This window comes from Protomyctophum parallelum, assembly GCF_964188405.1.
Source record: "Protomyctophum parallelum genome assembly, chromosome: 10".
In the NCBI taxonomy this organism is placed as follows: domain Eukaryota; kingdom Metazoa; phylum Chordata; class Actinopteri; order Myctophiformes; family Myctophidae; genus Protomyctophum; species Protomyctophum parallelum.
The window spans coordinates 3,599,283-3,615,040 of NC_139704.1; the positions used below are offsets into that span (position 1 = coordinate 3,599,283).

The following is a 15,758-nucleotide window of genomic DNA, read 5'->3' on the forward strand; positions in this document are numbered from 1 at the left end:
TCAAGGCCATGACTACATTGAAAGCTCCCCAGCTACGTAGGGTGCTCCAGTCTGCAGCAAACTAGGACTCAAAGGAGGAAGAAACGCGATGAAAGAATCAGAACTATGGTTAGAGCAGTGGTTTTCAAACGCTTTTATATCAAGGTCCATTATTTATTAAGCATTTGACCCACATAGCACCATTTGATGAGATTTAGCCTATCAGACCCAGAACTTAGAATATTTTGTTGGTGTATTGATGTGGTACCATAGGAGACATAACAGACCAACATTGCTCAAACATATAACAATTCTTCTACATTCTCTAATTGTGTAGAAATTAACTAATGCAGATGTTTAACAGTAATTTAACTCTTGAGCGAGTAAAATGGAACCAAATGGACCCACAAGGGACCATTTGGTTTCATTTTACGTTAACAAGAGTTAAAGATCTACAATAATAAGGGTCCATTTGGTTACCAACTCTCCATCAGCTGGGGAGCACCTTGAACCCCGGCCCTCAAGGACCGGACCACTGGTTGAAAACCACTGGGTTAGAAGACAGACAGACAGAGAGATCAGGCTTGCTGGGTTTCTGTTTGGAAAAGAGAGAGAAAGAAAAGAAAAGGATAACTATTCCACTTAAATACTATAGTTACTTATCAAAACACTTCCGCCAAAAATGACTAGACTAGACATTTTCCACTTTCAATGTCCGAACGTAAATCATTGCACTTTGTTTATTAGCAGAGTTCGACCTAGCGTTATTTAGGCCACATATAAGACCTCCATGTAATTGTAAAAGTCCACAAGATGGTCACATATTTTGGCAGGTCACCAATTTCACCGTAACACCGCCATGCTGGAGTGACCAATTGTGAGTGAGCAGGTGGCCAAGATTGGGTATTTGAATTTGGCTTCTCTCTCTCTCTCTCTCTCTCTCTCTTCAGTCCTCCTCTGACAGTGGGTCATGTGGGGTGAGTGGGCGGGGCATGCTGTGACCTCTGATCCACTTCCCATCCTGCAGGAAGTCTCGTATGTCGCCGGGCAATCGGTCAAACTTCTCCTGAAACTCTGCCTCCAAGGTCCCCTGCAACTGGACAAGAGAGAGAGAGAGAGAGGTTTGGGCAAATCTGACCGTCTGACCACTTCAATTCCTCGCCGTTGACGTCATTTAAAATACCAAACTTAACCGTCCGCCATTGACGCTCAAGGGTTTTAAGGGTTTAAGGGTTTGTTTATTGAGTAAGTGGTCAGATGGGTCATGCTATTGTGCAATATCCTCACGTTGAGAACCACTGGTGTACAGAGTGTGTGTGTGTGTGTGTGTGTGTGTGTGTGTGTGTGTGTGTGTGTGTGTGTGTGTGTGTGTGTGTGTGTGTGTGTGTGTGTGTGTGTGTGTGTGTGCGTGTGCGCGCGCGTGTGTGTGTGTGTGTGTGTGTGTGTGCGTGTGTGTGTGTGCTGTGCGCACGTGCGCGTGTGCAGGTGTGTTGTAATTATGTTTGTACTTTTGGTTTGTGGTCCAGGATATCTTGAAGCAGCTTGTTGTGCTGTTCCACCAGCTGGTCATGACGCTTCGCCTGAGCATCCTCTAGCTACATTAGGACGGACAGACAGACAGACAGACAGACAGACAGACAGACAGACAGACAGACAGACAGACCTTTTTTTTAGAGACACTTGACACTCGAGCAGACATTTCTTTTATATCAAATGTCAAAAGTGCACACATTGTCTAAATGTATCACCTCTAAATGTACATAAACAATATTAGGATTTGAGTACATATACTTGACAATATAGAGTTTGTTTCTTTTAGCTACACCTAGCTCCCCCGTCTCACCCGCTTGATATTCTGGACCACTTCGTTGACGTAAGACTTGTTGATCTCCATCTTCTCCCTGCAACACAGCAGGGTTAGGGCATAATACTCATGTAACGTACAGGACTCATTTAAGGACATGTTTTGTGTTATCCTTTTAGCCTTAACCCATTTTGGGGGCGGGAACCCCTTTTGGTGATAGCATTGTGTTATGCTTTAGCTATTGAAAAATAGCAGATCTACAAGCTCATAGTGGCGCGCTACGAGCTTGTAGGTCTGCTATTTTTGAAAGATCGAAGAACGACTGACATAGAAACATAGCTTTTTCAGAAAACTGTCATTTTCAAGCAGACATTTTTTTAATCTGATCTCAGGTCAAAATGGGTTAAAGGGACAGTTCACCATTTTTGAACTGTATGAAATACTTGCCATTAATATCCCATGGTGGGAGTTCTGCTCATGGTTTTGGTGAATATTAAGTAGTTCCGGTCATTTTGTGGGAGGAATGGGGCCACGCATTAAAAGTAAATTAATCCACAAAACTAGCATAATTTGTATTGTTGACCTATTTCTAAAATATTAGCGCAACTTTCGTTCAACTTTGACCCCTCTATCACATGGGACTATGTTTTTGGCGTAGTGATATGGACACAAAAAACATAGTTCCGTGTGATATGTATGGTAGAAATAGGTCAACAATACAAATTACGCTAGTTTTGTGACTTGATTTACTTTTAATGCGTGGACCCCAGTGCCCCCCACAAAATGACCGGAACTACTTATTATTCACCAAAACCAGAGCAGAACTCCCACCACGGGACTCTGTCAATGAATTAATACAGTTGCAACCACTATATGAACGGCAAGTATTTCATACAGCGTAAGTTCAAAAATGCTGAACTATCCCTTTAATGTCTTGCCGTATCACGTGTGCCGTTTACAATTCTGACGAAGAAAGTATTCAACACAGTGAGAATAGATGAACAGAGAGCGATTGTTTGTTGACATGCAGAGTGAGTAGATGATAGTGGCACAAGATTATAATGGCCATTAACAAGGACCAATTATATGAAGGCATGGTCGAAAATGCGTGAACTCTCCATTTAACCCATTCTGACCGGGCACCCATTTTGGTGTCGGCATCATGTTATGCTTTAGCTATTTAAAAATAGCAGATCTACAAGCTCATATCGCGCCACCGAGTGGCGCGATACGAGCTTGTAGGTCTGCTATTTTTTGAAAAATCGAAGAACGACTGACATTTTTAGAATCTGATCTCAGGTCAGAATGGGTTCATCAGACCAGTGTGTGTCCGGCGGAAACCTCGTATGAATCTGATCTCAGGTCAGAATGGGTTAAATGGACCTGTGTACTGTGTGTGCACAGTACACAGGTACACAGGCAGATGTGGCGAGCTACATAAACAGATGTGTGCCTGTGTCGTACTCTTCAGCCAGATGTTTCTCTTTGGTCCTGGCCTGGTTGATCTTTTCTGTTCTCCGTCGGTCCATCAGTCGCTTCATCTCTTTCTTCTCCCTTGGCAGTGACAGTAAAACATTGACAGGCAGAACATCCTCAGTGTTAGTTAACAACACAAACGTTCATTTGTCCATTTCCGGTAAAAAGAGATTAGGGTAGACCATATAATACTGCTAAGAGTGGGGTCAGGTGACCATTATTAGCGCTCCATTTGTGACTGGCTAGACAGACACGGATTCACAAACTGCATTAAAATTGAGCACGGTCCATAATGCTTCTGCATTTGGCATGTTGAACGATTCATATGAATGCTTGTTAAGAGTTCTTGTTTAGTAATGTAAGTAAGCCTTGTCGAGCTGAGGCCCATAGGGCAGGATCCTATATCTTCTGTTTCTGTAGCGTGAGGCAGTTTGACATGACCCCCTTGACATACTAATAATAATAATAATAGATCAAATGTAGCGCTTCACATAAAACACTATAGGAACAAACTTTATTCAAGAAAACAAAAAACTAAGCAAAACAAGTAAAATATCAGTGCTAGGTTTAAAACATAAAAGGCTAAGCAAGGGATGGGGGGACATCTTAACCAGACCTCAGCTGGGGAAAGCTATCTTGAAGAGGTGGGTTTTGAGTGAGGTTTTAATAATAGATCAAATGTATGTAGCGCTTTTCTAAATACCCAAAGCATAACATGATGCTGACACCAAAATGGGTGCCCGTTCAGAATGGGTTAAAGGAGAAGAGGGAGGGGGCAGCTCTGAGATGGTTGGGGAGATCATTCCAGAGGTTGGGGGGCCAAAACATAGAAGGCCCTGTCCCCCCCAGATGCGGTACTTGGCCTTGCGGACCTTCAGGAGGTTGGCTTCACTAGACCTGAGGGGGTGGGAGGGGACGTAGGGTTCGAGAAGATCGGAGAGGTAGGGGGGAGCCAGGTTGGTGAGCGCTTTGTAGGTGGTGAGCAGGATTTTGTAGTGAATCATTTGTTTGACGGGGAGCCAGTGTAGGTCGTGGAGGACAGATGTGATGTGGTCTCTGGAACGTGTACTGGTGAGCAGACGGGCAGCTGAGTTTTGGAGGTGTTCTAGTATATTGAGGACTTTGGAGGTGGTGCCGTTAAGTCTGCATGGCGCTATAGTATGTCGTCACAGGGACTTATCCAACCCTTGATGCTGAGTGCCAAGCAGGGGCGCTGGATTACAACTTTAGAATCTTTGGTATGACCGGGCTGCGGTTTTTGCAAGACTTTTAAGAGCAGTTAAACACTTAACAATAATAATTTAAAAAAAAGGCTCATCTTACTTGTCACAGATGTCTTTCAGTTTCTTCATCTGGGCACTGTGACTCTCCTCTGCCACTGTGCTCAGTCTCTCTGTCAGCTACATAGAAGAAATCACACCCGTGTGAACTGAGTGGTGCAACCCCCCACGTGGCCACATAGGTAGTCACAGGCATAGTCACATATAGGCACAGGCATAGGCACGGACATTGCTGGTTGTGGGAGTGGTTGCACCACTCAAAAATGAAACAGTATATTGACACACATGTCCACAATCATTATGTCAAGTTGAAAGGACCTAAAACGTTGATGCCAGAGACATACAGTACCTACCATTTTAATATGCTCTCTCTCTCTCACAGCCACAGTACTAGAAGGAGCGAGAACAACCATCTGGTACCACCCACTAATAACACAAACATGGGTAAACTATCCTTCTAATCTACAGCAGTGTGGAATGCTCTGACCCCTTTGAAATAAGGACTGCTATCCAAACAAGTGTTTGACTGTACTCTGTTGCTGTTTACATTTCTGTCAATCAATCAATCAAGGTACTGACTGTTGACGGTATAGAGACCTACCTACCATTTTAATGTGCTCTCCCTGTAGATATCTCTGACTGTAGTATTGTTGACGGTATAGAGACCTACCATTTTAATGTGTTCTCCCTGTAGATATCTCTGACTGTAGTATTGTTGACGGTATAGAGACCATTTTAATGTGCTCTCCCTGTAGATATCTCTGACTGTAGTATTGTTGACGGTATAGAGACCATTTTAATGTGCTCTCCCTGTAGATATCTCTGACTGTAGTATTGTTGACGGTATAGAGACCATTTTAATGTGTTCTCCCTGTAGATATCTCTGACTGTAGTATTGTTGACGGCATAGAGACCATTTTAATGTGTTCTCCCTGTAGATATCTCTGACTGTAGTATTGTTGACGGTATAGAGACCTACCTACCATTTTAATGTGCTCTCCCTGTAGATATCTCTGACTGTAGTATTGTTGACGGTATAGAGACCTACCATTTTAATGTGTTCTCTCTGTAGATATCTCTGACTGTAGTATTGTTGACGGTATAGAGACCTGCCTACCATTTTAATGTGTTCTCTCTGTAGATATCTCTGACTGTAGTCTTGTTGACGGTATAGAGACCTACCATTTTAATGTGTTCTCTCTGCAGGTACTTCTGACTGTAGTGTTGCTCCTGTCGTAGAGCCAGTAGCTGCTGCTCCTGCTCGTCTCTCAGCAGCTGAAGACGCTCGTCCCTCCCGCTGTCGGACTGTGCATGAACACTCCTAGATAACATAAGATTTCCATTTACTTAAGTACTGTAATTAAGTACTACTTTTGAGGTACTTTCACTGTACCGGAGTACATCCAATTGTCAGTACCTTTACTTCTACTCCACTACATCTCAGTGGCAAACATTAAAAATCACACCCGTGTGAAGTGAGGATCATACATCACCGTCATCTCATTCTCAACCAATGGCACATCTCCCATCCAATCATGCCGGCCAATCACAATTCTTGTCCTCACTTTTGCCTTCAATGTTTCAGCGTTTGTGTTCACACACCTTTGTCTTCAACGTTAGTGTCAGTAAGTGTACAATACTGGCGTTTACACAAACCATCAAAGCTTAGTCACCAGAGGCAGCAGCGGCAAAGATACAAATATATACACATCACACTCGTGTGAAGTGAGGGGGCGCCCACTGTGGCTGCCACATGACGTCACTGTATGAAACAAAGATGTATTTATATCAGCCACATGACGTCTTATGTTGTCATTATACTGCCCTAAATAAACATTAAAGTCCAAACAAATTACATCATAACTGGCCTACTTTAACCCATTCTGAACGGGAACCCATTTTGGTGTTAGCATCATGTTATGCTTTAGCTATTGAAAAATAGCAGATCTACAAGCTCGTAGCACGCCACCGAGTGGCGCGCTACGAGCTTGTAGGTCTGCTATTTTTGAAAAATCGAAGAACGACTGACATTTTTAGAATCTGATCTCAGGTCAGAATGGGTTCATCAGACCAGTGTGTGTCCAGTGGAAACCTCATATGAATCTGATCTCAGGTCAGAATGAAAGTATAGACTTGGCTGCCACGTGACGTAAATTTGGAAAGCCATGCATAGGAGAGGGGCTAGCGCCTCTCCAAAAGGTACTGTAGATAAGGCAGGGTATACTATAGACACATCACACACATGAGTTGACCTGGTCTTGCTCTGTTGTCTGGAGCTCTTCTTGTATCTGCTGTTGAAGTCTTTGAGGAGCTCCGAGGTCTTCTTCTGGTGTCTCCTCACCAGCTCCTTCAGCTCCTTGAACTGCCGTCTCTGCTGCTTCTGGTAGCTCTTGGTCTGCTGCAGACTCTCTATGGTGGCCACGCCCACGTCTGCTCAACACATTCACATAGAATGTATAGAACAATACTAGTGTAAAATGGTAAATGGTGCATTTATATTAGCGCCTTTATCCAAGGCGCTTTACATATAGATCGTGCATTACATTCACCCATTCACACAGACATTCGCACACCGATGGCATCGGAAACCATGCAAGGCACCGACCAGCACATCGGGAGCAATTAGTGGGTTCAGTGTCTTGCTCAAGGACACTTCGACACTAACTCTGGGGGGAGCCCGGATTCGACCTGGCAACCTTGCGGTTACCATCCGGCCACTCTCTACCCCCTGAGCCACCGGCGCCCTAGTATCGATTTAAATGGAATGATATAATCCTCAGCTCAGCAGATGTATGATGTTGACCGTGACTGACCCAGCAGCACACTTAGCACCAGGTCTTCAGTCTTGGCTGCTTGCTTCGTCGCTTCTGAAACACAAAGACAGTGACAATAACGAGGCGCTCGGGTGTAGTGCTGATTTCGGCTACTAAAACTACCGTATGACGTTATTTTTGTTCTCCTTATACGACTACTGTTTTCACAAAGAAAAACTCAATGAAAGCGAAATAGACATTAACCCATGGCGACTAAAACTGAGACTAAATATAGGACTACTGACAATTTCATCGACAAATAAAAACTAGACAAATATTTTCTGTCACTCCATGCTGGGTTTGCACGCATGTGTCACGTTCCAAAAGTATCATTACGACACCATTTACGGCCTCCCAAAGACGTTCTTCAAAACAACGACAGGGCCTTAACCCATTCTGACCTGAGATCAGATTAAAAAAATGTCTATTACATCCTGACAGTTTCATTATTAACCCATTCTGACCTGAGATCAGATTAAAAAAATGTCAGTCGTTCTTCGATTTTTCAAAAATAGCAGACCTACAAGCTCGTAGCGCGCCACTCGGTGGCGCGCTATGAGCTTGTAGATCTGCTATTTTTCAATAGCTAAAGCATAATATGATGCCAACACCAAAATGGGTGCCCGGTCAGAATGGGTTAATTTGAACCACCAGGGGGATTCCCCCTTGACCGGAGGAGATATTAAGGCTTTTGGTAGTCAGACAGAGGAGGAGATATTAAGGCTTTAGGTAGTCAGACAGAGGAGATATTAAGGCTTTTGGTAGTCAGACAGAGGAGATATTAAGGCTTCTGGTAGTCAGACAGAGGAGATATTAAGGCTTTTGGTAGTCAGACAGAGGAGATATTAAGGCTTTTGGTAGTCAGACAGAGGAGATATTAAGGCTTCTGGTAGTCAGACAGGGGAGGAGATATTAAGGCTTTTGGTAGTCAGACAGAGGAGATATTAAGGCTTTTGGTAGTCAGACAGAGGAGATATTAAGGCTTTTGGTAGTCAGACAGAGGAGATATTAAGGCTTTTGGTAGTCAGACAGGGGAGGAGATATTAAGGCTTTTGGTAGTCAGACAGGGGAGGAGATATTAAGGCTTTTGGTAGTCAGACAGAGGAGGAGATATTAAGGCTTTAGGTAGTCAGACAGAGGAGATATTAAGGCTTTTGGTAGTCAGACAGGGGAGGAGATATTAAGGCTTTTGGTAGTCAGACAGAGGAGGAGATATTAAGGCTTTTGGTAGTCAGACAGAGGAGATATTAAGGCTTTTGGTAGTCAGACAGAGGAGATATTAAGGCTTCTGGTAGTCAGACAGAGGAGATATTAAGGCTTTTGGTAGTCAGACAGAGGAGGAGATATTAAGGCTTCTGGTAGTCAGACAGAGGAGATATTAAGGCTTTAGGTAGTCAGACAGAGGAGGAGATATTAAGGCTTTTGGTAGTCAGACAGAGGAGGAGATATTAAGGCTTTTGGTAGTCAGACAGAGGAGGAGATATTAAGGCTTTTGGTAGTCAGACAGAGGAGATATTAAGGCTTTTGGTAGTCAGACAGAGGAGGAGATATTAAGGCTTTTGGTAGTCAGACAGAGGAGGAGATATTAAGGCTTTTGGTAGTCAGACAGAGGAGATATTAAGGCTTTTGGTAGTCAGACAGAGGAGATATTAAGGCTTTTGGTAGTCAGACAGAGGAGGAGATATTAAGGCTTTTGGTAGTCAGACAGAGGAGATATTAAGGCTTTTGGTAGTCAGACAGAGGAGATATTAAGGCTTTTGGTAGTCAGACAGAGGAGATATTAAGGCTTTTGGTAGTCAGACAGAGGAGATATTAAGGCTTTTGGTAGTCAGACAGAGGAGATATTAAGGCTTTTGGTAGTCAGACAGAGGAGGAGATATTAAGGCTTTTGGTAGTCAGACAGAGGAGATATTAAGGCTTTTGGTAGTCAGACAGAGGAGGAGATATTAAGGCTTTTGGTAGTCAGACAGAGGAGATATTAAGGCTTTTGGTAGTCAGACAGAGGAGATATTAAGGCTTTTGGTAGTCAGACAGAGGAGGAGATATTAAGGCTTTTGGTAGTCAGACAGAGGAGGAGATATTAAGGCTTTTGGTAGTCAGACAGAGGAGGAGATATTAAGGCTTTTGGTAGTCAGACAGAGGAGGAGATATTAAGGCTTTTGGTAGTCAGACAGAGGAGGAGATATTAAGGCTTCTGGTAGTCAGACAGAGGAGGAGATATTAAGGCTTTTGGTAGTCAGACAGAGGAGATATTAAGGCTTTTGGTAGTCAGACAGGGGAGGAGATATTAAGGCTTTTGGTAGTCAGACAGAGGAGGAGATATTAAGGCTTTTGGTAGTCAGACAGAGGAGATATTAAGGCTTTTGGTAGTCAGACAGGGGAGGAGATATTAAGGCTTTTGGTAGTCAGACAGAGGAGGAGATATTAAGGCTTTAGGTAGTCAGACAGGGGAGATATTAAGGCTTTTGGTAGTCAGACAGAGGAGATATTAAGGCTTTTGGTAGTCAGACAGAGGAGATATTAAGGCTTTTGGTAGTCAGACAGAGGAGATATTAAGGCTTTTGGTAGTCAGACAGAGGAGATATTAAGGCTTTTGGTAGTCAGACAGAGGAGGAGATATTAAGGCTTTAGGTAGTCAGACAGAGGCTCTGTTACTCCTACCTGTGACGGCTGCTTGGTGATTGGCCGCAGAAGCCAATCTCGGTGTGGTGGCGATGGGGGTGTGACCTGCGGGGCAAGAGGCGGGGCTAAGGCCATTCTCCACTGGAGCGGTTCGTAGATCCTTCTGACGCTCAGCGGAGCTGTCAGCCTGGTCCTACATACAGTATGAACAGTCGTAACAGTATGAAACGTGTGTTCCTGTGGGCTACTATACGTACAGGTTTGCAACGTGAAGCGAAACAAAAAAATCACACCAGTGTGAACCAAGTGGTGCAACTCCCGTGCGTCCAGCAGGTGGCAGCCATGTCACATACTTCTCTCGTTCCATGCTCACACAGACACACACACAAACACGTACAGGGCATTGTAAGCTGGATGTAGAAGTGGTTTGCACCACTTAAAAAGAAAAGAACAATGTTGTATTAGGGGCCCTAATATAGAGCCCTGGGGGACAAGTAGCGGAAGTTTACTAGTGTTTGAACCGGAACTGATTGTCGACCATATTAGGACTTTTTTTTTTTTAAACGTCTGGCACTGCCGCGCTAGCGGCCACTACAGCACTGGTGCTGATCCAGTTAACAATAAAGAGACAATATGACGTACATTTCCCCGTCATTGTCAATGGCTTTAAAAAAAAACCTTTACATTAAACCTGTATATATAGGAGGGGCTAGCGTCCCTCAAAAATGAACAAACAAAATGTACCTCAGTGTGAGTGTCCTCGTCAGCATCCTCCAGAGTCAGAGCTGCCAGCTGATTGGCTCGCTGCTCCAACAGGTTCACGTAGCGGATTGGATTGGACAGCGCCTCGATCACATCTACATAAGACACGTATGATATAAATGATACGTAGAGTTAGTTCAGTGAGATATACTCGAGGGGTTTCACCTTAGAGTATATATGAATAGAGACGGCACCCGGAGGAAACCCTGAGGCCAAATGGACATAGTGGCCGAATTTGGTATTGCAGCTCGAGCCAGCGCTGGTCCGTTGACTATCATTGCGCGCGTTCATGTGTTTGAGGCCGTGACACGTGAACGAATGTTTCATACGTGAACGCGCACAAACGGCACAATGATAGTCAACGGACCAGCGCGTTCATGTGTTTGGGGCAAATCCATCCCAGAATGCACTCTGTTCCTACACGGAAGGAGGAGTGAAATCGCCTCATGCGCTTTTGAGCAACTCAATGCAAGTGGATGGGAGGAGGAATCCGGTGCCGTCTCTATTCATATATATACTCTAAGGGTTTCATGCTGTGCTCAAGGGCGCACACATATACTCAAGGGGTTGTTGCGTGTGGCCATGACATCACTCACACACACACACACACACTCAGTCATTCAATCATTGTCTGTGCTAATTCTCTGTCTCTCCTCCCTACTCAGACTGACACACCCAGACTGGCATACCTGCAGCAGATTCCCCTAATTGTCCTCTGCTGCAGCCCTCTGCTATAAAAGCCAGCCAGCTTCAGGGTCATGGCAGACACAGACCCAGCAACAACTCAGTCCACACTATGTCAATCCTTGTTTTGAGTTTATCTTAATTTACTTTAGTTTGGCCTGGGGATGGCCGGCAGTCTTTGTTTTCGTTATTAGTTAGTTGGTTGTAAGTTAGGGGAGGGGGGAAACAGCTTCGACGTCCCTACAGGGGGTGGCCTGGGCCCCCCCTCATTCTCCTGTTTTGGCCGGCATCTCCAGGTCTTCCTTTGTTCTAAGTTGGTAAAGTACCACTGAAATCTATATTGTTTGATATTTTGGTTGCTCACATGTACCCAGTGATTTGATCCCTCTGTGGGGAAGTTGGTTAATAAAAACCGTTAAACTTGTGATTTTGTGATGTCCTTCCTTTATGTTGGGGTCTCCAATTCGAGCCACTTGTTGTACTTGCATACTTTGTTTGGAGACCGTAACATGATGGGGGCTCGTCGAAACTATAGATCTGTTTAATTTCCCTAACTTTGAAATTAATTGAATTTGTTGGTGTGCATATTTGAATTTTTTTTTTAAGGTTTGGATTTATTTTATCCACCTTAATCAATTAATTGGCTTTAGGCTATCTCTTGTTTGCAAATTATTTTCAGTAATTCATTTCAGTATTTAACTTTTTACTGAGTTCTGAATTTTGTAACTTGCCTAAGTTGGTGCACACCCCTAATTAGGACATCACTTGTTGAGAACTGGTTTGAGCAGGTTTTCTTTTCTTGCTGGTCTGTGTCTCATCGTTTTGGCTCATTTGCCTTACATTGTAATTTTGCGAGTGTTTTGTGGTGGTCTTTGACCTTAAGCCTACACTGCTTTTTGCAATCTTATTTTGCGCTTTTGTCGCTTTGCGGTAAAGTTTCCATATAATTGGTAAAAGCCATAATCCAAAATGGAGTTTAAGTTGGAGGATTTTGTTAAGCAGCCTTCCCTTGATGTTTTCCATATTTGCACAAAGGGGGATTTACTTGATATTGCTGATCACTACAATATCAAAGTCCCAAGTACTAGAGCAAAAAAGACAATAAAGCCTGAGTTATGGGCAGCATTGTTTGACCAAGGGTTTTTGCCTGACCCTAGTATTGCTGCTTCGCCAGGAAAACTAACTGAGTCTGATGAAAGCATTAGGAGGTTGGAATTGGAGCTAGAAGGGCGCCGCCTAGACCTGCAGTTTAAGGAGCAGGAAAATGCAGTTAGAATTAGGCAGATGGAGTTGGAGGAGCAGACCAAACGAGAAATACGGTTGAAAGAGTTAGAGCTTAACCATGCCTCTCCTCGTGTCATTGGTGCCCCTGATTTTGATGTTAACAAATGCATCGGTATGATTCCTCCATTTAATGTTAAAGATGTGGACAAGTACTTTACTCTTTTTGAACGTACAGCTGATACTTTGAAGTGGCCCAAGAAGGTTTGGCCATTATTGTTGCAGTGCGTGCTAACTGGGAAAGCCCAGGAGGCCTATGCCTCGTTATCACCAGATGACTCTCTCGATTATGAGAAGGTTAAAAGTGCGGTACTCAGGGCTTTCGAGTTGGTTCCCGAAGCCTACAGGCAGAAGTTCCGCAGATTTAAAAAAACTGACAATCAAACATTTGCAGAGTTTGGCAGAGAGAAGGAGGCCCTATTTGACCGCTGGTGTCAGTCATCAAAGGCCACAGAATTTGATCAGCTGCGTGAGCTCATCCTACTAGAAGAGTTTAAGAACTGCCTATCAGATAGGATTGCAACCTATGTTAATGAGCAAAAGGCTACAACTCTCTCTGCTGCAACTGTCCTTGCGGATGAGTATGTGCTCACCCACAAGGACAGTTTTGACAAGACTAATGTGTCTTCTGAGCGTGGTTACAATACTCCATGGCGGAAGCCTAACTCTTCCCACTCAGACAAATCAGACTCTTCTCACACAGCCTCAGCAAAATCCTTTGCTAAACGGGAGAGTGAGGGGAAGCCAGAAAAGTCAGAGGGGGGGGAGGGGGCTACAGAAAGGCCTACTTGTAACTATTGCAAAAAAGTTGGCCACACCATAAATAAATGCTATGCTCTCAAAAACAAGAATCAGCCACCTAAAACTGTTGCTTTGATTAAAAGTCAGTCTTCCTCAGTGCCACCTGTTGCAGTAGGGCCGGTGCGCATTCCTGATCCTGAATTTCAGCCATTTCTGATGAAAGGTTTTGTCTCTCTGACAGAGGGGGGCCCTAAGGTACCTGTTGATATCATCAGGGACACTGCGTCCAATCAGTCTGTAATTCTAGAGCATGTGTTACCGTTTTCAGAAATGTCTGCAGTTAAATCTGATGTGCTAGTGAGGGGGTTTGATATGCAGTATGTGGGCCTGCCGCTCCATGATTCTGATTTGGTCAAGGGGTGTGTTAAGGTGGGGCTCCGTGCTCAACTCCCGATCGAGGGGGTGACTCTTCTCTTGGGCAATGATTTGGCTGGTGGTAAAATGCTCATTAATCCAGAGGTAATTGCTGTTCCTCTGCCGGCGAACAATGACGATTTGGCGTTAAAATTTCCAAAAGTGTTTTCAGTCTGTGCCATGACACGGGCGATGGCTGAGCGTCAGAAGCTGGAGGCTGAGGTGGAGCTGTCTGACAGTTTTCTGGTTGACTATTCAGCTGCTCCACCTGCCTCTCCAGGGGCCCCTACCCATTCAGTTGTGTTGCCTCAAATTGATTCGAGAATATGCATGTCACGTGAGCAGCTAGTTGCTGACCAGAAACGGGATGCGACACTAGCTCCTCTCTTTGAAAGTGTTGTTTCAGGAGAGGCGTTGGAAGATTTGTCAACAGGGCTTTTCCTGAAAAGTGATGTGCTCATGCGTAAATGGACACCTCCGCGGCTGTCTGGCCATGATGTTTGGGGGGTGGTGGAACAAATTGTTATCCCTCAGTCATACCGAAGTGAGGTGTTGAAACTGGCTCATGATAACCCACTTTCTGGTCACCTGGGGATTAACAAGACTTTTGATCGTATCTTGCGGTACTTTTTCTGGCCAGGCCTAAAGGGTGATGTGCGTCATCATTGCAAAACGTGTCATGTATGCCAGGTTGCTAAAAAGCAGTTCATCTCTCCTTATCCACTTTATCCAATCCCTGTTATTGGTGAACCGTTCGAGCATGTGCAAATTGATTGTGTTGGGCCTTTGCCTCGCACTAAGAGTGGTAACAAATTCCTCTTAACTATAATGTGCACAGCGACTCGTTTTCCTGAGGCCATCCCATTGCGTTCCATTACAGCCCCAGCTGTTGTTAAGGCCTTGGTTAAGTTCTTCTCTATTTTCGGTTTACCTAGGGTGGCCCAATCTGATCAGGGCTCGAACTTCATGTCACGGGTCTTTGCGCAGGTCATGAAACAACTTAACATCACTCATGTGTGCTCGAGTGCTTATCACCCACAAAGTCAGGGAGCCATCGAGCGTTTCCATAGGACATTAAAGTCTATGTTGCGTACCTACTGCTTTGAATTCGACAAGGACTGGGACGAGGGTGTCCATCTCCTCCTCTTTGCCGCTCGTGAGGTGGTACAAGAATCCCTCGGCTTCAGTCCCGCCGAACTGGTGTTTGCACACACAGTCAGAGGGCCCCTGAGGCTTTTGCAGGAGAAGTGGCTGGGCGACAGCAAACCTCAAAATCTGCTCGACTATGTGTCCAAATTCCGTTTCAAACTTCACCGTGCTTGTGAATTGGCTAAAGAAAACATGACCGTTGCACAGGGAAAAATGAAAAGGTGGTTTGACAAAGATGCAAAAAGCAGGAGTTTTAGTCCAGGTGATAAAGTTCTGGTTTTGTTGCCCATTCCTGGCTCTGCTTTGCAGGCACGTTATGGTGGCCCTTATCTGGTCAAAAAGAAGGTTGGCGATCGAGACTACATCATTGACACCCCTGAACGTCGGCGACGGAGTAGGCTGTGTCATATTAATATGTTGAAGCCTTATTTTGACAGAGTCTCTCAGCCTGATTCCAACCCTTCTGATGGCACAGAGGTCAGTGTGCCACCTGAGCTGTCCAGTGGAAACGGTGATCCTGACAAGGTAACTCTGGCACTGTCTAGCAATGCCAGTGTTCCTCCCTCTGAATCTCAGGACGACCAAGATGATATTGTAGGTATCTCCACTGATGTTACTCATGGGCGACTTAGGAATTCAGAAATGCTTGCTAATCTTCATAATTGTCTTCCAAATTTGGTTCAGTCTCAACGTGAGGATGTGATCGGCTTAATTGGCTCTAATGCAAATCTCTTTTCAGACGTGCCGACCCGT

At 44.5% G+C, this 15,758-nt stretch overlaps 1 protein-coding gene across 1 annotated transcript in view; it reads right to left on the bottom strand.

The window, feature by feature from the left end:
- Positions 1–377: 377 nt before the first annotated feature.
- The window catches only part of LOC310865294 (1-phosphatidylinositol 4,5-bisphosphate phosphodiesterase beta-1-like), a gene marked incomplete at its 5' end in the record, with an annotated part of 55,195 nt that continues 39,814 nt past the window's right edge, over positions 378–15,758 (bottom strand). Inside the window, 11 exons of the mRNA XM_083774319.1 lie at positions 378–574; positions 827–1,075; positions 1,488–1,574; positions 1,823–1,880; positions 3,248–3,337; positions 4,583–4,659; positions 5,722–5,860; positions 6,792–6,969; positions 7,353–7,406; positions 10,014–10,167; positions 10,719–10,831. Of these exons, the coding sequence (XP_083630445.1) occupies positions 926–1,075; positions 1,488–1,574; positions 1,823–1,880; positions 3,248–3,337; positions 4,583–4,659; positions 5,722–5,860; positions 6,792–6,969; positions 7,353–7,406; positions 10,014–10,167; positions 10,719–10,831 (1,100 nt within the window). The 3' untranslated portion in view covers positions 378–574; positions 827–925. The remainder of the gene's footprint in view (positions 575–826; positions 1,076–1,487; positions 1,575–1,822; positions 1,881–3,247; positions 3,338–4,582; positions 4,660–5,721; positions 5,861–6,791; positions 6,970–7,352; positions 7,407–10,013; positions 10,168–10,718; positions 10,832–15,758) is intronic.